General features: G+C 59.9%; 9 protein-coding genes and 1 non-coding gene across 10 annotated transcripts; 3 read left to right on the top strand and 7 right to left on the bottom strand.

Annotated features, from left to right (window-relative positions):
• Window positions 1-178: 178 nt before the first annotated feature.
• VTJ83DRAFT_6057 (uncharacterized protein) lies at window positions 179-2,006 on the bottom strand (the record flags this gene model as incomplete). Its single annotated transcript, XM_071012726.1, has 3 exons — window positions 179-1,317; window positions 1,384-1,872; window positions 1,961-2,006. 3 exons carry the CDS (start codon window positions 2,004-2,006, stop codon window positions 179-181), a joined length of 1,674 nt encoding a protein of 557 aa, XP_070865432.1.
• A 1,101-nt stretch (window positions 2,007-3,107) lies between these two features.
• On the top strand, window positions 3,108-6,344 carry VTJ83DRAFT_6056 (uncharacterized protein; the record flags this gene model as incomplete). The annotated part of the gene is made up of 1 exon (XM_071012725.1): window positions 3,108-6,344. The coding sequence occupies one exon, from the start codon at window positions 3,108-3,110 to the stop codon at window positions 6,342-6,344; it is 3,237 nt and encodes a 1,078-aa protein (XP_070865431.1).
• An 823-nt stretch (window positions 6,345-7,167) lies between these two features.
• VTJ83DRAFT_6055 (uncharacterized protein) lies at window positions 7,168-9,007 on the bottom strand (the record flags this gene model as incomplete). The annotated part of the gene is made up of 7 exons (XM_071012724.1): window positions 7,168-7,744; window positions 7,842-7,943; window positions 8,019-8,398; window positions 8,488-8,555; window positions 8,613-8,649; window positions 8,707-8,726; window positions 8,812-9,007. The coding sequence occupies 7 exons, from the start codon at window positions 9,005-9,007 to the stop codon at window positions 7,168-7,170; spliced, it is 1,380 nt and encodes a 459-aa protein (XP_070865430.1).
• A 1,527-nt stretch (window positions 9,008-10,534) lies between these two features.
• VTJ83DRAFT_6054 (uncharacterized protein) lies at window positions 10,535-10,868 on the top strand (the record flags this gene model as incomplete). The annotated part of the gene is made up of 2 exons (XM_071012723.1): window positions 10,535-10,572; window positions 10,676-10,868. The coding sequence occupies 2 exons, from the start codon at window positions 10,535-10,537 to the stop codon at window positions 10,866-10,868; spliced, it is 231 nt and encodes a 76-aa protein (XP_070865429.1).
• Window positions 10,869-11,670: 802 nt separating this feature from the next.
• VTJ83DRAFT_6053 (40S ribosomal protein eS26) lies at window positions 11,671-12,356 on the bottom strand (the record flags this gene model as incomplete). Its single annotated transcript, XM_071012722.1, has 4 exons — window positions 11,671-11,779; window positions 11,935-12,037; window positions 12,135-12,245; window positions 12,317-12,356. 4 exons carry the CDS (start codon window positions 12,354-12,356, stop codon window positions 11,671-11,673), a joined length of 363 nt encoding a protein of 120 aa, XP_070865428.1.
• Window positions 12,357-12,978: 622 nt separating this feature from the next.
• Window positions 12,979-13,509, top strand: VTJ83DRAFT_6052 (uncharacterized protein; the record flags this gene model as incomplete). Its single annotated transcript, XM_071012721.1, has 2 exons — window positions 12,979-13,353; window positions 13,420-13,509. The coding sequence occupies 2 exons, from the start codon at window positions 12,979-12,981 to the stop codon at window positions 13,507-13,509; spliced, it is 465 nt and encodes a 154-aa protein (XP_070865427.1).
• Window positions 13,510-13,856: 347 nt separating this feature from the next.
• Window positions 13,857-15,273, bottom strand: VTJ83DRAFT_6051 (uncharacterized protein; the record flags this gene model as incomplete). Its single annotated transcript, XM_071012720.1, has 2 exons — window positions 13,857-14,678; window positions 14,752-15,273. 2 exons carry the CDS (start codon window positions 15,271-15,273, stop codon window positions 13,857-13,859), a joined length of 1,344 nt encoding a protein of 447 aa, XP_070865426.1.
• A 1,113-nt stretch (window positions 15,274-16,386) lies between these two features.
• VTJ83DRAFT_6050 (uncharacterized protein) lies at window positions 16,387-17,451 on the bottom strand (the record flags this gene model as incomplete). The annotated part of the gene is made up of 1 exon (XM_071012719.1): window positions 16,387-17,451. The coding sequence occupies one exon, from the start codon at window positions 17,449-17,451 to the stop codon at window positions 16,387-16,389; it is 1,065 nt and encodes a 354-aa protein (XP_070865425.1).
• Window positions 17,452-17,840: 389 nt separating this feature from the next.
• On the bottom strand, window positions 17,841-18,842 carry VTJ83DRAFT_6049 (uncharacterized protein; the record flags this gene model as incomplete). The annotated part of the gene is made up of 1 exon (XM_071012717.1): window positions 17,841-18,842. One exon carries the CDS (start codon window positions 18,840-18,842, stop codon window positions 17,841-17,843), a length of 1,002 nt encoding a protein of 333 aa, XP_070865424.1.
• Window positions 18,843-21,602: 2,760 nt separating this feature from the next.
• Window positions 21,603-21,673, bottom strand: VTJ83DRAFT_t126. The gene has a single exon. It is a non-coding gene; the product is annotated as a tRNA-Gly (tRNA).
• Between the last annotated feature and the right edge of the window lie 492 nt (window positions 21,674-22,165).

Below are 22,165 nucleotides of genomic sequence, written 5' to 3'. Positions count from 1 at the left end.
AGCACACTGCGCCACGCCCGCCGGCGCATCAGCAGGTACCTAGGGCCGGTCCTCATCTTCACGACGCTTTCAGAGACGCAAGGATGTCCATAGACTTTAATGAAACGGCACGTTGACTTTTTTTGTCCATCTATGTATGTCATCGTCTATGCACGCAAAACCAGGCCGCCCCTCCGCCTCACCGCCGGGGCATACCCCTCCCGCGCCCGCGCAGAGCACGCTGCGCAGCGCCCGGAGGCAGGGGCTTTCCGGGAGGCTGAGCCACCTTGCTCTCCTCGTTGCGGATGGTCTCGTCCACGCCCAGGATGAGGCAGGCCGCCTCGGTGGCGGCCTGGATGGCGTTGATCTTGACGAGCGCCGGCTCCCAGACGAAGCGCTCCATCATGTCCGCCACGCCCTCGTTCAGGAAATCGACGCCGGCCCAGGTGCTGCCGCGGCGGTGCTCGACGCGAAGCCTGTTGAGGATGTCGGTGGCGTCGAAGCCGGCGTTGTCGCAGAGCTGGCGGGGGATGATCTCGAGGGCCTTGGCGAAGCTCTTGACGACGGCCTGCTGCTTGTTGCGCACGTCCTGGTCGGCGAAGCGGTGGAGGTAGGCCGAGACCTCCATCTCGGTGGCGCCGCCGCCGGCGACGATGGTCTTGTTGCGGATCGCGCGCTTGACGATCATGATGGCGTCGTGCAGGGAGCGCTCGACCTCGGCGATGAACTGCTCGGCGCCGCCGCGCAGGACCAGGGTGCACGTCTTGGCCTCGGGGCAGTCCTCGAAGAAGTTGTAGCGCTCGCCGCCGATCTGGCGCTCCTCGAAGCGGCCGCAGGTGCCGAGGTGCTCCGGGCGGATGTCGCTGCAGGTGGACTGGACGACGGCGCCCGTGGCCTGGACGACGCGCTCCATGTCTTCCGAGGAGACGCGGCCGGCGCAGAAGATGTCGCGGTCGGCAAAGTACTGCGTGGCCAGGTCGCCGATGGGGAGCTTGGAGAGGACCACCTTGGCGCCGGATTGGTAGGCAGCCTCGAGCTTCTTGTAGATGATCTGCCATTCGGCGTCGACGATGGCCTGGTACTCCGAAACCTGCTCGACGCGGACCTCGGCGTTGTCCTTCTCGGCCTTGAGCTCGAGCTCGACGTTGAGGCACAGAACCTTGGGCTTGGTGAAGGCCTTGGGCTGCTGCTCGAAGCCGGCGTACGAGAAGGTCTTTTTGAAGGCGACGCCGTTGACAAAGAGCGAGTCGGTCAGGGAGCCGCCGGGGATCTTCTTGATGCCTATTAACTTTTCGTTGAGGTCGTCCTGGTCCAGGGACAGGACGGCATCGACGACCACTGCGCGGTTGAGTCAGCGGAGAGGGGTGGGGTTCCAGCATCAGAGGGTTGGCGGGAGGACGTTACTCTTGGTGAAAAACTCGGTGTTGCGCTTGATGAGCTTGCTCGTCATGGCGGTGGCGGCCAGCTTGTGCAGGGTGTCGCGGCGGTTCGCCTCGGTGGTGCTGACCTGGATCTCCTTGATCTTGTTGATGGCCATGGAGCAGGCTCTCCTCAGGCCCTTGATGATGATCTGGGAGCTGACGCCGGCCTCGACGTGCTCCTTGATCTCCTTGAGGATCTCGCCGGCGAGGACAACGACCGAGGTGGTGCCGTCGCCTACTTCGGCATCTTGGGAGCGGGCAATATCGACGAGGATGCGGGCGGCCGGGTGGACAATGTCGAGCAGCTTCATGACGGTGGCTCCATCGTTGGTGATGGTCTGCTTGCCGTTCTCATCCACCATTAATAGGTCGCCGCCATAGGGGCCCAGGGTCGACTTGATGGTGGCCTGGACGGCCAGGCAGGCGTTGATGTTGGAGAGGATCTGACCCTTGCCCTGCGAGGTGTCGGTGCCTGTGTGTGTGTGTGCGGGTGATGGTCGAGTCAGCGGGGGGGGGGGGAGCCATGGCCAGTGTTGACGGAAAAAGGAGGGGCAACGGACCCTCTTTGAGGACGATGATTGTTGGTGTTTGCCCGCCGAACGACATGCTGGGCAACTTTGGCTGGATACTCTGCGACGGAGCTTGACAGCCGGACCGACCGTGAGGCGAACAAGGAGGGGATGGCGCGTGGTGGCGGCGGCGGTGGTGGTGATAATGGTGGTGGTGGTGGTGGTGGTGGTGACGATGGTGTTGCGGTGGGCTGTTGGCGTCGGGAGTGCTGTCGCCCTGCGAGTTGTTCAGGGTTGGACGAGTTCAGGGTCCCCGCTGTTCCCAAAAAATTATCGAAGCCCATCGATTGCTCGAAGCTGCAGGTGCTTGCTGGGCGGGCACAGAGCTGCCGGTGGTGGGGGGGGGGGGGGATGGGAGGGGAGCACGGACCATCTCCCATTCCGGAGGGAGCTTATCGCGGGCGTATCTTCACGTGAAAGACCCCACTTGACCCCTCCCCCACTTCGCCGCAGCTGCTGCCCCTCATGTCACCATCCCTCGTCTCCTTCCTGGTTCCTCAGCCCGCCCAGACTTTCAGCCCATCGATGGCAACCTTCTTGATCCAGGTTCTCCCTTGTGCTAACCTCGGATTTTTGCGCTGTCAATTTTTTTTTTTTTTATTTTTCCTCGCTTCATCATTCTTGTGTCACATTGTCAGCTTGCGACGCAGTGCATCCACCTCGTCCCATCTGTTTCAGGTCGCTCTCTCGCTCTCACTTACACACCACCCGGAACGCACAGAGACACGCTCACATACACATCCCCATAGGTTCTCCTAGAGCCTTTCTAGTTAGAGGCTCACCGGGTCCCATGTCGACAACTAGCCAATGACGTGGTCATCCCCGGCCCCTGGACCACGTCTCTCATCGGGCATGTCGGGGGCCCAAGGCTGGCCACCAATGTTTGTTTATGCCAAAGGTGACTGACTTGTGCATCTCGCCCACATCTCAGCTTCTCTCCGCTCCGGAGGCTTTCCCTGTCCCTTGTCCCATGTATAACCGAGCCATGCCCTTGGACCTTGGTTTCCCGGGTCTTTTCTTATCCTATCAACGCCCAACGCCTAGCCTTCCCATACGTCTTCCGCCCTCCACGCCCGTCCTCCTCGTCGAAACTGGATTGTTGAGCGCCGGAGGGCCCGGCCTTTAGCACTCCTTCATCATGTCGGCTCATGTCGTGGAGCTCCCCAATGAGATTCTCATCGCCATCATCGGCTGGCTTCCTGATCTTGCCGACCTCGCCGCCCTCTCCCGGACCTGCCGCCGCCTCCATTCCGCCACGGATCCCGAGCTCTTTGCGAGGATTCCGCGCAGCCATGCCGATGTGAGGCATGCGCTGTTCTACTTTGCCGAGAACGGGCTGATCGAGCCGGTTCGCCGCTTGTTGGATCTCGGAGTGAACCCCAATATCCTGTATTGCTCCCCGGTCCCTAGGAACACACTTCTCGGGGTGCTTTGTGAACAGGATCGATGCCCCGGCCGCATGCCCTTGATCGACGGCACGTTTGTGTTGCACTACATCTGCATGACCCAAAAGACCGCATCAGAAGACCAGGAGCTGAGCCTGTCCCTCAGCCACATCTGCGACTGGCTCTGGCAGAATCCGCCTCGCCGGCTGCGCTCCGAAGACGACCCGACCTACAATTTTCTCCTCCACGACCTGCACACCGTTGTGTCCCAACATGACGTTGTGTGGAATTGTGATCTCGGGAAAGTCACCATGGCCGACGGCTCCCACCCCCCTGAATCCCTGGACGCAGCATATCTCTGGACCCCTCTGCATGTTGCAGCAGCCAACGGGGACGACAACCTCGCCGAGCTCCTCCTCAGCCGCGGTGCCGCCGTCGATCCTTTCTTGCCGGCCCACGAGAACCCGCCCTTCGTCGGCCTGCTGGAGATCGACAGGAGACAGCCATGGCAGACGCTCTCCCAATCCCCGCTGTTTCTTGCCGTCCTCGAGAGGCACGCGTCAACTGTCGATGTTCTGCTGTCCAGGCACGCCACAACCACCGTTGCTGGCGACCCTTTTCAAATACGCAGCGAATCCGTCGGCATCACCGCGCTCCATGTGGCGGCGTGGGTGGGCGATCTCAACCTCTGTACCCTTTTGCTGAACCGAGGACCGGGACAGATCAAGGACGTTACTGAGGCCGGACTGACCCCGGTCGACTATGCCCTTGTCTTCGGCAATGTGCGGACTGTCGGTCGCCTTCTGCTTGAAACCGTTGCCTCGGAATATCCCGACTCCAGCGGCTCCGCGGACCTGCCTCCAAAGTCGCCGCTGCAAGTCGCTGCTGAGCGCCGTGGCGCTCTCGCCGTGACCACCCACTTTCGACGGTGTTCGGAAACCGATTGGCTGATGGACATGGGTGTCACGGCGGGTTGGATGCACGAAACACCGGTTTTGGACTGTCTCAACATGCGGAGTATCATGCCCGCCGACGAGAGAATGGCCATAAAGTTGCTCCGCCGTCTGATAGCGCAAGCCAGCGAGGCCGAACTGAAGTTTCAGTCCAACATGGACCAATATTTGACATTGGCAGCGGAGAAGCGCTGGCCGCAGATGCTGGGCCTGCTGCTGGACATCGCCAAGCAGCAGTCGCTGAACCTATCCGAAAGGGCTTTCGAGGATATGATGAACACGGCCGCCAAAAACCCCGACTCCCCCGCCGCTGTCGAAACCATTAAGCTTCTTATCGACCATGGCGTGGCCGCAGCGGCGATGCCGCTGCCGACACTCGCCGGGTGGTTCTGTTCATCTCCGTGTCGCGCCATGCCCCTGAGTTCCAAGCTTGTCCCGCGCCACCAACACCTCAACCTCACCAGGCCCGCCGTGGCCGCCGCTCAGCTCGCCATCGCGCAGTTTCTTTACCAGCGCCTGTCCGCCAGCCCCGGCGGCGTACAGGACGAGGACTTGCGAGCAGCCCTGATGGCGGTTTGCCAGCCCGGCGCGCTGCCCTTATGCCAGTGGCTTGCCAGCGTCGGCGCCTTGCGCCTTGTCACCAAGCACGACCTAAAGATCATGCTGTTCCGCACGGCCATGTCGGAGAAGTTTGGTGGCAACGACCCGGAGCTCGCCTGCTGGGTGTTGGAACAGGCCGACCGCTCCACGCAGCTCGAGATGCTCCGCGGTTGGGATGTCGGGGACACCATCGTCCGATCCCAGGGGCTGACCGTCGCCGCGGTCCTGCTGATTTCCGGCGCGCCTCCGGTGGCCAGGCGGCTCCCGTCTAGGACATCAAGCCGCGATACCCCGTCGCAAGCCCTCTTTTCATGCCGCACGCAAAAGCAGGTCCAATTTCGTCGCGTCACCGTCAACAGCAGGGAGCATCCCATCATCCTGGCATGCCTGCTTCCAGACACCCCTGGCGCTCCCGAGGTGCTCCAGCATGCCCTCGCCGCCGAGAAAGAGAAAGCTCAAGACTTTGCCACCGACACGATCTACTTCCTACCCGCAGAAACGAGGCCTTACCCCTTGGCAAGCCTCGTCTGCTGCGCCCGCACAAACAGGGGCCAAACCACAGACGCGCGTCCATCCGAGCCTCAAAGGCTTGCCATGCTCGAGGCCCTCCTCGCCTCCGGCGCCGACGTCCACGACATCCTCGTCGAGCGCGACCCTCCCCCGGGCGCCAACACGGCCGCCCTCCCGGACGACGGCTCCCCGGGGGCATGGCCGAGCGAGCCCCTCTGGCGTGCCCTCGCGGCGGGGGACGAGGCCGAAATCGCCCGCCTGCAGGACCAGCAGCAGCAACAGCACCACCCTTCCATCTCGGAGAACCCGGCGCCGCCGCGGTGGAAGCTCGCCGACGTCCACCGGCCCGTCACGTGCGCCATCAACTCGCACCTGCCCTCGCTGGTCAAGCTCATGCTGGAGGAGCGGCCCCTCGCGGAACCCAACAGCCCCGTCGCGCTGCGCTATCTCCGCAGGGCGTGCTCCGGGCACCTGAGGCTGTGTCCGGAGACCCTGGAGATCGTGCTCGACAAGGCCAACATCGACAACGTCGATCTGCCCACCGGGCGGGACGGGATGACAGCCCTGATGTGCCTGATGCAGTTCGCCCTGGAGGACGACTTTTCCGACAACGCGGCGGATATAGTGATTCATCCCGAGTGCCGGTGCGACGAGTGGCTGATCGGGTTCGAGAAGTACGACCTGTGCCGGATGGTGGAGATGCTCGTGAGCCGGGGCGCGAGGTGGACCACGAGGAACGCGGCGACGGGGGAGACGGCCGGGTCGATGCTGTGGCGGGTGGTAAATTCGGGAAAGCAGAGGAAGGGGGTGTATAAAATTCACGTGGTGGAGGAGCTGAGGAGGCGGGTGAGAACCGGTGACATGTTGGTTGAGAGGGATATGGCGGAGGGGGCGTTGGGGACTGAGGAGGGGGGGGGGGGGGTGTAACTGGCAGTTGCAGGCGTCTGGGAGCCGTGCGTTATGCTGATTGGTCTGGTTAGGATTTCTCGGTCATGATGGGATTTGGTGGTGGGGCGTTTGGTCGTTTGAGTGTTTCAACAGAGCTTTGCCTCGGATTCTATTTCATCGAGACCGCTGACGTTCCGTTCATTAGCCAGTATGCACGTGGAAGCGGGAGAGAGAGAGAGAGAGAGAAGAACGACCACAGAGCCAGGCATAGCATCTTGGTTGCGTATTACTTGGGCGATCATGTCATATTTACTTACCCCTGGTTCTGTCAACCACTCTGTTCTATTTCACTAGGTGGTCCAACTACTGGTTGTAGTCAAATCAATGTATCAATGTAAGCATTCTTAGGCTCTTACTTTGCTCTTAATTTTGTTCGAAGCGAGATGGTTGGAACCGAATGTCTTTGGCCGAGCGTGATAGGGAATGTAATTATACTATAGGTGCACGGAGTATTTACCGTTTGGCTTGATATCCACTCGAATATGTCCAGATTCCTGCAAAATGTACCATCATTGATCATGGGTATATTAATAACTGCCAGGACACTTGGAACTCCAAGCCCAGTCTTTGCTTGGGCGTCGGTGTCGTGCCCAACCCTATTACATACCTACGTGTGGTGCAATATATGTTGATGATATCCTTGGTTCCTCCAAGCATCCTGATTCCTTCATGAACCCAGCCCAAACGAAACCCATTATTCATCCTGCCATACCCAACGCCATAATTACCTGCCCAAACCAAGTTACCTAAGACACGCTTCAATCGCTCAAGCCCGAAAGAAAAAAAAAGAAAAAAGACAACATCACTCCCTCCTGGGAACGCTGGCCGTCTCGACCGGCGTGCCATGTCCCAATGACAGGTCTCCTGAGGACCCGGACGACTGGCCGCGCTCCAGGTCCACGTCCGCCCCAGAGACAGACCCTCCCGACAACGACGACAGCTTTTCCGTGATGCCCACACGCGACTGGGACTCTTCGATTTGCCCCCCGTTCCGCGCGTTTTCGGCTCCTTTCAGCAGCTGCCACCACCCTCTCCGTCCTTGGCTCGGCTGGGCCTCGGCGGCCGCAGCGCCACCGCCCGCCGCCGCCGCCGCCGCCACCGCCAGAGCTGCCCCATACTGACCCCGCCCGCCCTTCTCCACAGCCTTTTGTGGCGGAGAAGGCATGGACACCCCGGCGGCGGGAGCGGCGTCTCCGTCTGTCCCGGCGGGACGGGCAGCGACCGAGTCGAGGTGGACGGAGAAGGGTAACCGCAGGGAGGACGAGACGCGCTCGTTGAAGCCGGGCGAGAAGAGGATCGAGTTGGGGAAGAAGCGGCGGACGAAGGCCTTGAGGCAGGGCAGGCAGGCGCAGACGATGCCAAAGTACATCTCGACGAGGCTGACGGTGGTGGTCGGGGAGGGGTGGTTAGACGAGAGAACGATGGGGCCATGCAGGGAGAGAGGGGGAATGTTTGGGGGGGAGAGGGAACACATACCACCAAATCAGATTCACCGGGTACTGCCACGTCAGGTCCGCCTCGGCCTGGTCGTGACCCAGGATGGCGGTGATGGTGCGCATGGTGCTGATGGCGCAGACGCTAGAGGGAGGGAGAGGATGGTAAGCTGACCGCCCGGCGGCTCACGGAACGATGGCGAAGGAGGGTTAGACGTACAAGCCACCAGCCATCAGGATCAAGGCGATGCCAATCTTCTTCACCAGGGGCGCCCTCATCGGCTTGAGCATCCAAATCGGCAGCAGCAAGATCATAAAATCCGTCGCCATGTTGAGAATGTTGGCCGAGTCAAAGACGGCGTTCTGGTTGATACAAGTCCCGTCGGGGATGGTCCAGTCCCAGTAGTACCGCATGGGCCTGCAGATCCACAGAAACAAAAAGGCATTGGGAAGCGTGTAGCCGACGGTGATGAACATGACGGCGTAAACGGCGATGCGGAAAGTCCGGTCGATGGAGAAGCGCAGGTAGAAGGACAAGATGGAGAGCTTGACGAAGAGCGTGCAGAGGTTGTAAGAGCCCGCACCGGCTATCATGCCGAGCTGTTGCCGGGAGGGACGTGTTAGCCCAGGGAGATAGGGAGACAACGTCATGCTTCCGCTTGACGAAAGCGCCGTGGTCGCTAAGATACCTTCATGACAAACTGGAACGTTTTGAACTCGAGGTCCCAGATGTGGTAGCCCATGCCTTTGGTGGCCTCTGTGTTTCTTGTCAGCCATCGAGACCTTCGTCTCCTTTCTCGTGGCTCTCACTCACGGATAATGCAGACGATCGAGTTAACCAGAGCAAACGCCTGATGTCATCATCCGTTAGCCAATACCAAGACAATCGGTCCGGGAGGGCGGCGTACATATCCCACGATGATCAAGTCTGCGTTCCCCCCCCCCCCCCCCAGTCAGCACCGACGTTTACACAGTGACGATTCGGTTTGGGGAGGATGAGAGGGGGTTCTCACAGTCATCAGGATGCCACCTCTTGATGATGAACGCAGCTGACCACAGCCGCGGCACCAAGAAGCACAACGCGAAGACGGGAAACACAACAGCCACGATGATGAGACGGTAGCCGATCCAGTCTGGGTCCTCAAAGTTGGGCGTCACGCCCTCTGGCGGAGGTGCCGCCGGGATGAAGGCTCCATCGGTGGAGGCCATGATGCTGGTCGTTACCACTGGTTCCCGTTGGTCAGGTGCCAAAGGTTGGATGTCCAAGACGTGGAGGAGCGGATACGCCGTTGATCGATCACACGTGCAACACACAATGAAGATACACAACGACGGACGCCAAGTGGAAACCCGGGGGAAGGGGGACTGGGCAGACGGGACAAGGGAGGACAAGAAGTAGTAGTCTGCGGGAGCCAGCCCAGGCGAGTCTGGTCCGCGCCGGCAGCATCCGCGTCCCCGCCTCCGCTGCCGTCTGTGGTCGTCGATCAATAACACCACGGTCCTAGTTTCGCCCCCCTCCCTCCTCCAATCAGTCGTCGACGGCCCGTCGTCGGTCAGCCCAGGCCCAGGGACGAACGGCTGGTTCTCATCACGAACGCCAGGGTCAGGCGGTGATTGTTGCGTAGGATGGGTCGCATCCCCATCTGTGACCAGGGACGGAACCACGGTCCCTGGCCCTAGTGCTGGGGCACATCACGGGTTGCGATGCTAGGCCAGGCGGCTGAGAAGGGACCGGGGAACTGGCCCCATCTTGGCACCCTGCGGGATTGCCTCGATGGTGGCGCCGCTGCTTACCAGGGCGGCGGGGCTTGCACAGGCATGGCTACGCCAGGACATGATTTGGGTGAAGTGTCGTTCCCGTCTGTCCTGTTTGGGTGTGAACCTGGTTTGCCATAGAGATGGATACTTCCGCGGGGGTGGGGGTATTGCGGCGCAGCTAAGGGGGGCCTGACGATCGCATTACATAAAGGGGGGAGCGAAACCATGAGAGGTGAAAAGAGGAGAGGGGACGCTAACTTTGGTGGGCTATTGGGTTCAAAGTCCTGATTCAAGCAGAGCTGGCACCGGGTGGAACTCGCTGCATCTCGATTGACTCGCGTGTCTCTCGTGTGTTGGGTGGCGGTGGTGCATGGACGAAGGGGAAGAAGAAACAAAACCACAACCTACCCCTGTCCGGTCACATTCTGCTCATCCGTTCCCTCGGGTCCAATTTCGACATCGCCACATGTGGTTGAACCGTGAACCGTTCAGCAACGCCACCGGTTCAATAACGAGTTGCCTTTACGTTTCAAGACATGTCGCCAGGTGAAAGAGGCTGTTGTGCTGCCAATTGATCCTCTACACTACTACTACGTAACCCCGTCAACTGTTTGCCGCCATGTACAAGCGCAAGGTGTGCCTGAATCCCTGATCCAAGCTAAACGTAGCGCATCTCCGCGACCTGATTCCACCAAGCTGGCCTGCCCCCCCGCCCAGCAATGCCGGCGCCATGTCACCAGAACCCGTGCCCACCGCCCGCTGATCGACCTTGGGGATCCGGGATGGCCCCTCTCTTCATCCCCGCAGCCTCCTGTGGAACATTCCAGCGACTGTTGCCGAAGCATTCCCGAGTCAAGACGCTCTCCTCCTCCACCTTTGCCTCTCGCGGGGATCGAAATTCAACCATGCCCTGGAATGGAGTTGCCTGTCCAGCTGGTCCGGAGCTGGAAGGTGACCAGCGTCTCACGGACCTGAACGATGTTTGATGCGTCGAACCACCCTCCCCGAAGGCTTAGGTAATGAGCCCCCGCCAGCGCAGCTGCGCTGTCTCAAAACGTAATGTGTGGCGGCGTCCGAGCCCTCTGCGACCCTGTTCTCACTTATACAGTACATACGTAGATCATCCGAAAGATGGCTCAAGCAAGCAACCAGGGCGTGGCTGGAGGATCCAGTGTTTGCGTTAGTGTGTCGAATCGCAAGGGAAGAGTCTGGATTTGGACAATGGGCGTTTGGCTTTGACGTGCACCATGTCCACGAATCATGCCCGCGGATAGACCCTGGTGATGGTACGTTCTGGACCTCGAAGGAATGATGACGCAGAGCTTGGAAACGTCTTCGGTGAGCGAGGGCGAGGATTCGCGGACCAGGCACCGACCGCAAGCTGAAGCCATAATCAGGCCTGTTCACGACCAGATCCCCTTCTTAGCTTGCTCCGCAGGGCATAGATCCAGCGCTGAAGGAGCCTTGAGGAGCTGCTGTTTTCGGTGAACTTCCAGGCGACGCGAGCTCAGGAGCGCACATGTACATCTCACCCCCAACCGTCCGAGTCATCAGCGCTCAGTGCTCGTCAACGCCCCGCAGGTGTGGGCTGCCACGGCTGCCCAGATCATCAGCGGCGCAGATCCAGCAGAGATGCCGCGGCATGTCAAGGCTGCGCGGCGACAGTCGGTCCATCGCGGTTGCGTGCGATCCAAGTTGAATCCGAGCACGCAGCTCTTTGTACGTAGACAAAACGGCCGCAGCACATCCAGGACGTCACGGTTCGTCCTCCCTTTGGGACGCCGGCGGTGAGGACGAAAGAAAGCTGACGGCGCTGTGAAGGCTCAGCTCGGGCTATGGCCATCTTGAGCAACAGCGGAGCCATGTATCCGAAGTCAAGAAACGCCCTGCGCTTGAGCACCCGAAACAACAAGAAGTGTTCTGGATTGGTGACTATGGCTCTATGAGGAGGCCCTCTGGGCCGATGGGAACGCCGGGTCCATTCTCGTGGTCGCCGGGTCTGTCATGCAAAGCCGAATCGTGATCTTTATTTCCAGATCATCGTCACTAACCCTGCCCAATGCCAAACGCCGCCAGTCCAGAACGCCAACGCAAGAAAATCATGTTAACGCCGCTCAAGCGGACGTCTTGGGGCCCTGGGTAGGGGTGATCTTCTTGCCGTCCTTGTTGTAGCGGACACGCGGGGGAGGAGCGCGGTTGCGGCGGCCCTCGCGAGAGCGGACACTATAGGGTTGCTTTGTCAGCCGGATCGAGTTCGGGGTTTCGGGGGAGGGACGGGGGGATAATGGCGGCGGAACAGGTTCGACCAAGGATCATCTCAGCCGCCCGCATCGCCCAGAGGGCAGACGCGGTTGTCCCCGCCATGCGGACAAACGTACCGGACAATCTTGCCGTGGATAGCGCAAGAGACGCAGTACTGCAGCTTGAGGTACATCTTGGGAACCGTGTACTCGGCGAAGACCGAGGCGTCCGAGATATCACCTGCGGTGTGGGAACAAAAGAGGGTCAGCCAAGAGCCATGGGCGCAGGTCGAACGAGGGAGGCAGGCAAGGTCGCCAGGGTGTCGCAAAATACGTACGGATAGCCGCCGACTCGACCATGTTGCGGATGGTGAACCGCTTGATGGCCTTGTCCTTGGGGGTGCATCGCGAGCAGTTGGAGCACCGGATGGGCTTGACGTGGCCGCGGCCTGCAAGGAAGACGGTCAGCGTTTTGCGCCGGTCGAAAGCGAGACAATGGCTCGGGTCGGGGTGACGGTACCCTTCTTGTTGCGGCCGTTATTCTTTCTCTTCTTGACCATTTTGGCGGTTGTCTTGAGGTGTCCTGGTTCTCAAGAGGTTCTGAGGGGGGGGGGGGCAGAGAAGAAGGAATCAACTTTCAGAAATTCAAAGCGTTTGGTGAAGACGCAGGCGTGGGCCCCACTTTTTTGGATTTCGCTCCCGCCAATGAGGCTCGAGGCAGCCGCCGTGAGCGGGCCGAGGGCAACATGCTCTGCAAACCCTAAGAGCAGCGAGTCACAAAGTCAGCTGACCCACAGCGGCCGGAAGTGGGGCGGATCCCAAAAGTTCAACTCTCGAGAAGACCGCAACTCCAAATTCCTTTTCTTCCTCCCAAGCGCACCTTCACAACATCTCCGGATTGCTGAGGAAGACATCGTGTCTAGGTACGTCCGCGTGATGTTGCGAGCCGGCGCTGCTTCACATTTCGCCTCCTCTTCCCTTCCGTCATCATGATGCACAGTCTTGTCGTCGCCGTCATGGCGCACCCGACCGCAAACTCGTTCCTCGATCCACGTTGAGCGCAGTTTTTGAGTCTCTCCTCCACCACCACACCACCTCCCCCTCCATGGCGCGCCGGCTCGGCTTCTTGAAAGCAAGCCCCTCCCCCTGTCTAACGCATCCTCACACTCTCAGTAGGCAATCATGCAGATCTTCGTGAAGACCCTCACGGGGAAGACTATCACCCTCGAGGTGGAGTCTTCCGACACCATCGACAATGTCAAGTCCAAGATTCAGGACAAGGAGGGCATCCCCCCCGACCAGCAGCGCCTGATCTTCGCCGGCAAGCAGCTCGAGGACGGCCGCACTCTTTCGGATTACAACATCCAGAAGGAGAGCACCCTCCACCTGGTGCTCCGCCTGCGTGGTGGCGCCAAGAAGAGGAAGAAGAAGGTCTACACCACGCCCAAGAAGATCAAGCACAAGCGCAAGAAGACCAAGCTCGCTGTGCTCAAGTACTACAAGGTCGACGGCGATGGCAAGATTGAGCGTCTCCGCCGCGAGTGCCCCAACGAGACCGTGAGTGTTTTCTTTTTATGTTTTCGTCGCGTCAAGGCGGGACCAATGCTGATGGACTCGCTCCAGTGCGGTGCCGGTGTCTTCATGGCCGCCATGCAGGATCGCCAGTACTGCGGCCGCTGCCACCTGACCTACGTCTTCGAGAAGAGCTCGTAAGCGAGCGGGCGTGGGGAAAAACCAACCGGACAGTTCGGGGCGGGAACGAGTTGCATAGAGCCAGGGAGGGGCCAAACGACATCCACGGAATCGGCGTTTATGTACCTTTAGAGGCGGGGGCATATGCGGGCTCTAACCAGCAAGGAAATGCAATTGGGGAAAACGACGCCATTGAAACAGCCATCATTGGTGTCGTTCCCGGGCTGGGTTACAACTCAAGGACCATGCGAATAGCTTCCTGATGAACAATCCAGCCAAGTTCCCGTCCCAATCTCCACGATCCAAACACCGCGCCCGCCGTCTGCCTGCCGTGCTCCCTGCCGCCTGCCTGCCGCCTGTCTGGCTAGCTAATTATTCGGAAACCCGTTCCGGAGGTTTTCGTACTTGGTGAAGGGATACTCGAGGCAGTTCTCCCTCCACTCCAGCGCGTGCGGCCCGCCGAGCACATCCACGACGTTTCCGATCAGGCTTTCGGGCCCTTCCTTGTCGGCGCTGCTCTCCCACCACATACCACCGCCCAGGCCGCACTGCCTGATGTACTCGGCCTTTCTCCTGGCCATGTCCACCGTGTCGTAGCTCACCATGACTCTCCGGCCTGGATGGTAGCAGTACGACGCGCCGGCTTCGTAGTCCATCCGGACCTCGCTGCCCTCGAGCGGCAGGCGCTTGTAATCGTGCACGCCGTTTTCCCACGTGCCCTCGCCGATCCCGCTGTAGGGCGCCCCCGGCCCGTCCGTGTTTTCAAAGGCGCGGCCGTAGAGGGGCATGCCGACGACCACCTTGCTCGGGTGCACGCCCTGCGCGATGTAGTGGCGCACCGCGGCGTCGGCGCTGAACGGCGTGGCCGAGGCGTTGTGCGTGCAGGGGTACAGGTTGGCCTGGTGGCCCGCCACGCGGTCCCACGAGCCGGCAAAGTCGTAGGCCATGAGGTTCCAAAAGTCGAGGTAGCGGTCCATGCCGCGGATGTCGAGGTTGCTGTAGTTGTGGGCGCCGGCCGGGCAGGCGACGGTGAGCTCGAAGCGGGGAGGGCGGTGGGCGTTGACGCGCCGGGCGTACTGGTCCAGCTCGTAGCGCACGGCCGAGAGGAGGGAGACAAAGTCGGCGGCCTCGGAGGGGTTCTGGGGGTATTCCCAGTCGATGTCGAGGCCGTCGAAGCCGAGCTGGGAGAGCTGGATGGGTTGAGGTTAGAAAGGGGGGGTTGGTGGGGTACGCAAGAGGCGGGGAAAGGGCAGCACGACGTACAAGCTCGACGGCGGTTCTCGCAAAGGTTTCCCTGCCCTGCTGCGTCGATGCAGGCTGGCGGAAGTTGGGACTGTACGTCCACCCGCCAATCGAGAGCAGGACCTTGAGGTTGCGGTTGCGGCGCTTGAGCAGGTTGAGCTGCTTGAGGCAGCCGTAGAGGTTGGTGCCGCTGTCGTTCCAGCTGTCGCCCTCCCAGTGGATGTCGGTGTCGGACCACGGGTCCGTCATGTACACCTCGCCCGATTCGGGGCGAACGTTGGCAAAGGCATACAGGACGTGGGTGAGGCGCTCGACAGGGAGATCTTGGGGACGGTGCTTGCGGCCGTAGATGGCCCAGTTGACAAAGTAGGCTACGGAACGGTAGCCGGTGGTTGGTCCGCCGCCCATGGCTGGTCGCGTCGACGTGGGAATCGGAGGTGGGAGATGGTGAGGCGTGGGCGTTGCAGGAGGGGAAGACTGGGCCAGAGAGTTCAGACGAGCCTGGATCTTATCCGCGCCGGCCGCCAGGAATCTGCGGACCATGAGGAACGGTGATGAAGCAGCAACGGGGTGGAAGCGATGTTATTATATGGCCCTTTTTCTCTTCAAGGCGTGTTTGGGCCGCCAGGTGTCGTTGGGTTGGTCCGTCGAGTCCCGCGTTGTCAAACAGCCCCCGGCCCAGCTCCGGAGCATGCGGGTGAGGGAGCCCATTGGCGCAAGGTTCCTGGGAGTGAGGCGGGAGACACGCAGCCGGCCCACAGCGCGAGCCGCTTCGCCCCGCGCCAAGCCTCACCCCGATTCCAGTTCTTTTGTCGGCGAACGAACCTGGAACTCGGATTCCTCGCAGACACGAAACAGCTACAGGGGGTGGAACGCGTCCATTCATTTCGCCGAGCTCCATGTGGAACGTTTTGGCCTTCAATTGTCAACACATCTCACGTAATGCATGCGATCCAGTCGGTTGTACGACTCTGGGGCTCGTCCCGTCATGTGGCTGAGCCAGGGGGTGCTCTCAGCTGATGATGTCATCGGCGGCTGCAAGAGTCCCCACCGCCCTTGACGCGCGGCAACACCCCTGACCGACACACCAACGGCCGCGGTGGAGGGATCAACAGGAGACGCTCAGCTGTCAATCAAGGCACTCGTCACGAGGTTGCACCTATACACGTACGTTGTGCATATGCTTTTAGGCTGCCACTGGAACTGCTTCTTCAAGATACCGACTGTCCATGATGCGGTTGTGATGTACTATAGGTGTACCTCTTGACAACCTTGTTCCGCCAGCCAATCAATATGGAGCTCGCTTACAACGTCGAATCTGTGAACATGTATAAGGCCTACTCAACAAGATATCAAAGGCATGGGGAACGGGAACGGTTCGCTAATGTCAGATACCTACTTACCTGGAGACTCTGAGTACCTCTCGTGCCGGTCTCAGGTCACTCCTATCTACCTACCTTGTTCGCTTTCGTTGGGTGCTTGCGTTTGCGCTCCCGCTTCTCCTGTTGCTTCTATCCGTCGTTTCGAGGCCGGCCTGAGCTCCGCCGTAGCATCCACCGGGAGTAATCTGACCCTGACCTAGGTACCTAGGTAGGTAGGTACCGTCAACGTGGGCGCTCTCTACACTTACCTGGTACCTACGGTACCTGCAGAACCTTAGGGGACCTGAATCTCATCCTCCGGCGGCATGTGCGGCTTCGTATCCGCCGGGCACAAGCACCGCAGGCCCCTCGAGGTAAAATATCCCTTCCCATAATACACAAACAGCTGCTCGCCGGGCCGGATGGCTCTCACCGCGCGGTACACCACCATGCGCACGCGGCCCGCCTGCCTCGCCAGCGCCTCCACGTTGGGCGTGCACGACGAGTTCACAAACCTCGTCCAGTTCCCGTGCTGGGCGGCATCGACGTACACCTCGGGAGCCACGTCGTGGCGCGCGCCGCGCTTGCCGCGCGTCTTCCGGGTCACGGCATCGAGCGTGAAGATGTAGTCGCTCTGCATCACCTCGGGCGCGCCGAGAGGCAGGAGCTCGCCCAGGTACTCGCCCAGGTAGTCGCCCTCGTGGAACCCGCTCGAGCCGGCGTTGACGTACACGCCAAGGCCGGTGTGGTGCGCTCCCGGCGCCGTGTGGCGGATGTGGATCTTGCTCTCGGCGGGGACAAAGTGGGTGTTGCGGAACGTGCGGTAGCAGTCAATGCTGCACTTGCTTGAGCTCGGGGTGTGGCCGCAGTGGAGGCAGAAGACGTCGTTGCCTTTGAGGTTGCTCGGGAGCTGCAGGATGGGGAGGGCCGCAGCGGGGATGATGTCAGAGGAGTCGGCGGGGCTCTTGTCGGAGGCGGTGGTCCTTCGGCGCCTGGCCGGGCGCGGGCTGGCGGCAGGGGAAGGAGACGAGCGCTTTGCGCCCTGCGCGTTGGCTCCATCGCAGGCGCCGCCCTTGCGGGCCATGGAACGGGTCACCATGCGAGTTGGGGTGTCAACGTCCATGGCGTTGTTGTTGGGCGAGGAAGAGGGGGGCCTCCTCGGGGGGCTAGGCGAGGGCTTGCGGGTTAGCTGGGTCCATCGGGAAGGGTGGATGCGGTAGGCCTGGATTCGGGACACACCTTGAACGACGCTACGGTTTTGGCCTAGCCAGTCGAAAGCTTCAAACTTGTCGCTGGCATGCTGGCTTCCGCTGCTCGACGCAAGCGGGGGAGGGTTCTTGGTAGCTCGGGTCTGGGGCATGGCTGTTGGGTCTCCTGCTTTGAACTTGTATCCGATCTAGGCGATCGAGGTGGGTGGGTGACAAGGCGGTCGCCATCCGAGGAATGCTAAGCAGCTTATATGGGCGAACCCTTGGTTGTTCTCGTTTCGATGCTAAGAATAGGTTCCCGGACATGGTTGGTTCCGATCGAACGGAACAAAGCTGGCATTGTATCAGGGAGACCGGGAGTCTGAACGAGCGAGCAAAGCACTTTGTACTTGGCAAAGGCGAACAAGTACATTGTCTGTCGTGACGACAACAAAGGAGACAGGCACCGGTCTTTCATGGGCGTGCTTCATTGTATTATCCGTTGCCATCGAGTCTGTGGGACCATTTCCGCGCCTGCAACTCCCATGTCTCTCTCTGCCCGTCACGCCAGCGGCGTCTGCGCAAAGTGCTCGGGATGCCGCTTCACCCAGCCTGCGATTTCTCGACACGGGGCCACCCAAATTCTCTCGTCCTCCTTCAGCCTTTTGACCACGTCCTCCATGACTGCAAACCTCTCTTCACTCGTTGTCAAAAAGGGGTGGAACAAGATGGACATGAACCCGCCCTCCTCCACAACCTCGTCAATCTTCCTCATCAACCACCCCCTGAACTCTTCCGGGCTGTGCGCCTCTTCCCGTTCACCATGTTCCCTTCTAATGCCCGCAAACTTCTCCATGTACCAAAACGCATCCACGCTGCGCCACTCAAAGGGCAAAACCACCACCCCTCCCTTCCCCATCCCAAACTCCCCCAGCGGCGAGACATAGTCGACCCCATGTTCCCGCAGCAGCTCCCACGTCCCCTCGTTCACCTTGCCCCCGGGGGGCCGAAAGCCGTTGTACGTTTCCAGCCAGACCGTCTCTGCAACCTCCTCCTTTGCCCCAGCAGCGAGCCTGGCCTCCTCCAGAGCCCGCCAGCTCTTCTCAAAGTTCCGCCTCTCCTCTTCCTCGCTCAGCCCGCTCCAAACCTCGTGCTGAAAGCCATGCCACGCCACCTCATGTCCCTCCCGCAACAGCCTCGCTACAACCTCGGGGTACACCCCTAGGCTCCAGGCCTCGACAAAGTAGGTTGCACGTAGCCGGTGCCGGGCAAGGAGGTCCAGCATGCGGGGCAACTGGTTGGCGATGGAAGGGTGCGTGCCGATGGGGTGCGGCCAGCTGCCGCGAAGAACATCTTGGGCTTCGCCTAGGTTGTCCATCGTGAGGGCGATGGCGGCGCGGTGGGGGGTTGGCCAGCGGGAGGAGGAGGGTGCCGGCATCGCGGGGGTTGGGGGTGGGGTGGTGCGCTCGGGGGATGGGAAAATGTGGCACGGGTTGGGACCGTATCGGAGCGTTTTCGGGGAGCCGCTGTTTGGATGCCCAAGAGGTGTTTGGCTCCGGCTCATCCGACTCCTATCCCGCGGTGGAGAGGAGGAGGTGCATTCTCATCTGAGCCGTGGCTTACATTAGCTTGCCCAGCCAGGATTCTTGTCGCGGCAACGTAGGCCGTACGTTAGTGATACGGTAAATAACGTAACAATACCAGGGGGAGCCACACCTACAAGGACATATATGGACAGCATCACCAAACATATGCCCAACTGCTGCCGTTGTGCCGACAAGCCAGGAAGTACTGTGTAGTACCATGGTGTGATCCAGAAGAAAAATCGGCCGATTCTATGCTGAGCACATTGGCCATATGAACGCCTGTTCCAACCACAAGGCGCGATCAGCAAGCGCTACGATGCGTGATTGAGCGAGGCCGTTGGGAGTGCAAGGCCGACTCTCATTTGTTGCCGGACCTGACGTCTTCCAGAAGTCAGCGGCTGATGATGATCTCCGCGCACAACACCCACGTCTTCCCGCTTCCTCGACAGTACGTCTTTGAACAACGCATCTCAACATGGCCGAAGCTGTCGGAACCGCCGCAAGCATCGCCGTGCTATTCATGAAGGGTTTGGAAAACCGTACTGCCCAGCTCGAACCCCAGGATCAGCTCAGATGGCTTTCCAAACCCTTTACTTGGCCGTTTGACCGTCCCCTTTATCTTGACGTCCTTGAGACTGCTGAATCGGGTATGGTCCGATGGTTCCTTGAGAGAGCCGGTTCAGCCGATAGGCCAGGGGCGAGGTTGGCATGCTGCGGTGCCCAGGTATCCGCAGTTCACTTCGCTTTTGCTTGCCGTTGAGACTCTGTGCAATATAATCAAAACTAAAGGGGCACACCTCGAGGTCATAAAGATGCTGCTTGACTCGGGCGCGGATGTCAACCTCAGGGACTCCAAGAGCTTTACGATGCTCCGTTCCGCTGCCCAGAGTGGATCAACGGAGTGTGCACGTCAATGAGGAACCAAACTCTTTGAATGGAAAACCTTGAGACAGGACGCCAATACATTCGTGCCGCTGACTTCCAAATATCGAAGCTCTGGTTTTGTGCCCTTTCACCTCGCGACCGCAACAAGCAATGCGGAAAAAGACGGTCCCAACCCTCCGGCCCAAGGCGGGCAATCCAGCATCAAGTAGTAAATATCGGGCCCCCCTTCAGGAAGAACGTCCCGGAGATGCCTCCGGGCATAATACAGGGCAGTGTCTTCTCGGAGGAAGGTGACTCCAATGGTCCGCGTGTCAAAGAGACCGGGAGCTAGTAGATTGTTGAAAGAGGGTTAAGGTTGGAAATGGAGGTTTCTGGCGCCTCAGAGGCAGAAAGACCTGGAATACGCTTCGCAGTCGAATCACTCGCCGGTTTCTTGGCTCCAACTTGGGAAGCGATGCGACATCAGCGACACCTACCTCCATCCGTTGTGCTTCAACCGCGACCCCAGACTCCCTCAATAGTTCTTTACACATGTACCGATCATGAATCATTCCCTCAGGTACCTAACTGTGAACTGAAGATCCCTGTCGCCGAATTAATTCACCATAAAGCATCGTCCTAGCGACCCAAACGCCTTCTCCAAGCGAAACTATGAGCGCCGCCCGTCCCACCGAGCCATGGCCCCCTGAATCCATCGGTCGCCCTCAAAGCCACCCATCGCAACTACCGCACAGAAAAGCGTCATGCCAGTCCCAGATCAAAGACGACAGCCCAGGCCCATCAAGAGCCACAGCCACCCCTGGGCCCGTCTCGACCTCTCCACAACAATGCCGAGGCGCCGGTACGGTCCCGGTCCTGTGCCCGATGGAATCTGCGCACGCCGCCGCGCAGCCATCCAATCGCCGCGACCACGCGCACGAGAAGCCCGCCGCCTGTCCCGGCCTCCTTGTGAACCACCTCCTGAACAAGGCGAAGAGACGACTCGCTCCAATCCACCTGGCCGAAACGGCGGCGCAGGTATCGAAGCGCCTGCGTCGCACGCTCGGTGACGTGGACGATGATGCCGCTCCTACCCGCGACATCGGTACCGTATAGAACGGGATGAAAAGAGGGAAGGAGGTGGCGAGCGTCAAAGAGGCGATTTTCCAGCCCAGTCCAAGGTTTCCAAGCGCAAATTGGCGATTCCCAGGGGACGAGAGGATGATAGAGCCACTGAAGCTTCCGAGGGCAATGGATCAGGAAAGGTGGGAGAAGCGTGTGAGCAGGCGTCCAAGCGCCTGAGGATCTAAGGTTTATTGCATCTGTCGGGTGTTGGGGGGATGAGAGTGGATCGGGAGGGCGATGTGCCACAGCCAGCGCTGCTATTCATGGCCGTAGCTCTGACAGCGAGTTTGTGTTATTATCGTGAAGCCAATCTCAGCAGGCTTGAACATTGAGGTCTGGCGGCCCGTCGGTTAGGGTCGCCGCGGTAAGGCATTCCGACCAACCTGCCCTGGTGTGACATGATCAACCCAAAGAGGCACTCCTGTACATGGGAAAGGGGGTGTTGATTGGTTGCCAAAACGGGGATCTGGCGTGGGTTGTCCAGGCAATCGTGTAATTCGTGTAATTCACCGCACCTCAGTGTGAGGTTTGTGGGGGAAGGGGGGGCATGGAGCCAGGCATCAGAAGATAGCCATCGAGAAAAGTACAGATAGTTAAACTATGCACATGGTTGAAGAGTGACCGAAGAACCACCCCCCTCTCCCTCCCCCTCCCCCCCCCCCCCCAAAAAAAAAAAAATAAATAAATAAATAAATACAAAAGACGAAAAAGAGAAACCCAAATCATGCAGCCGATCAAGGCAAAAGATGTGCGCCAGCCGCGAATCGAACGCGGGGCTCATCGATGGCAACGATGAATTTTACCACTAAACCACTGGCGCGAGTCCCAATTGGGTGACAGGACGGGGCAGTCCCCCAGCTTAAGAGCGCAGACAGGGAAAGGGAAGAAACCCAAGAGAATGATGAGCGGGCAGCATCCCTCACGCCCAGCCTGACGTCCGAGATGGAATTCATCCTGTTGCTCATATCATGTTGCTTTGACCTAAAATGCTGCTGTTCTTCTTCTTGACTCACAATCCTACACGATATTAACTACCTGACCTGCTCTTGCGCTTTCTGATGCCAACCGGAGCCAACGTGAACAAAAGGACGAAGCAGGGCCCACCTTCTGCGCTAGTCCTGGAGAGGAATAGCGTTCCCAGCTCCGGGCCCAAGCTCCACGCCTTGTCGTCGCGGTCGCTGAGCCATTGAATGTCAAACGCGGCAACGAATTTTGGAGCTTTCAGCGTCCAAACCATCAACCCCATCCATTGAACCTCGACTGCGAACCCAACAACACGTTCCCATCTCCCCCAATCTGCGACTGGATATTC

This window comes from Remersonia thermophila, chromosome 5 (genome assembly GCF_042764415.1).
Source record: "Remersonia thermophila strain ATCC 22073 chromosome 5, whole genome shotgun sequence".
Taxonomy (NCBI): Eukaryota; Fungi; Ascomycota; class Sordariomycetes; order Sordariales; family Chaetomiaceae; genus Remersonia; species Remersonia thermophila.
This window is presented reverse-complemented; position numbering and strand designations above follow the sequence as displayed.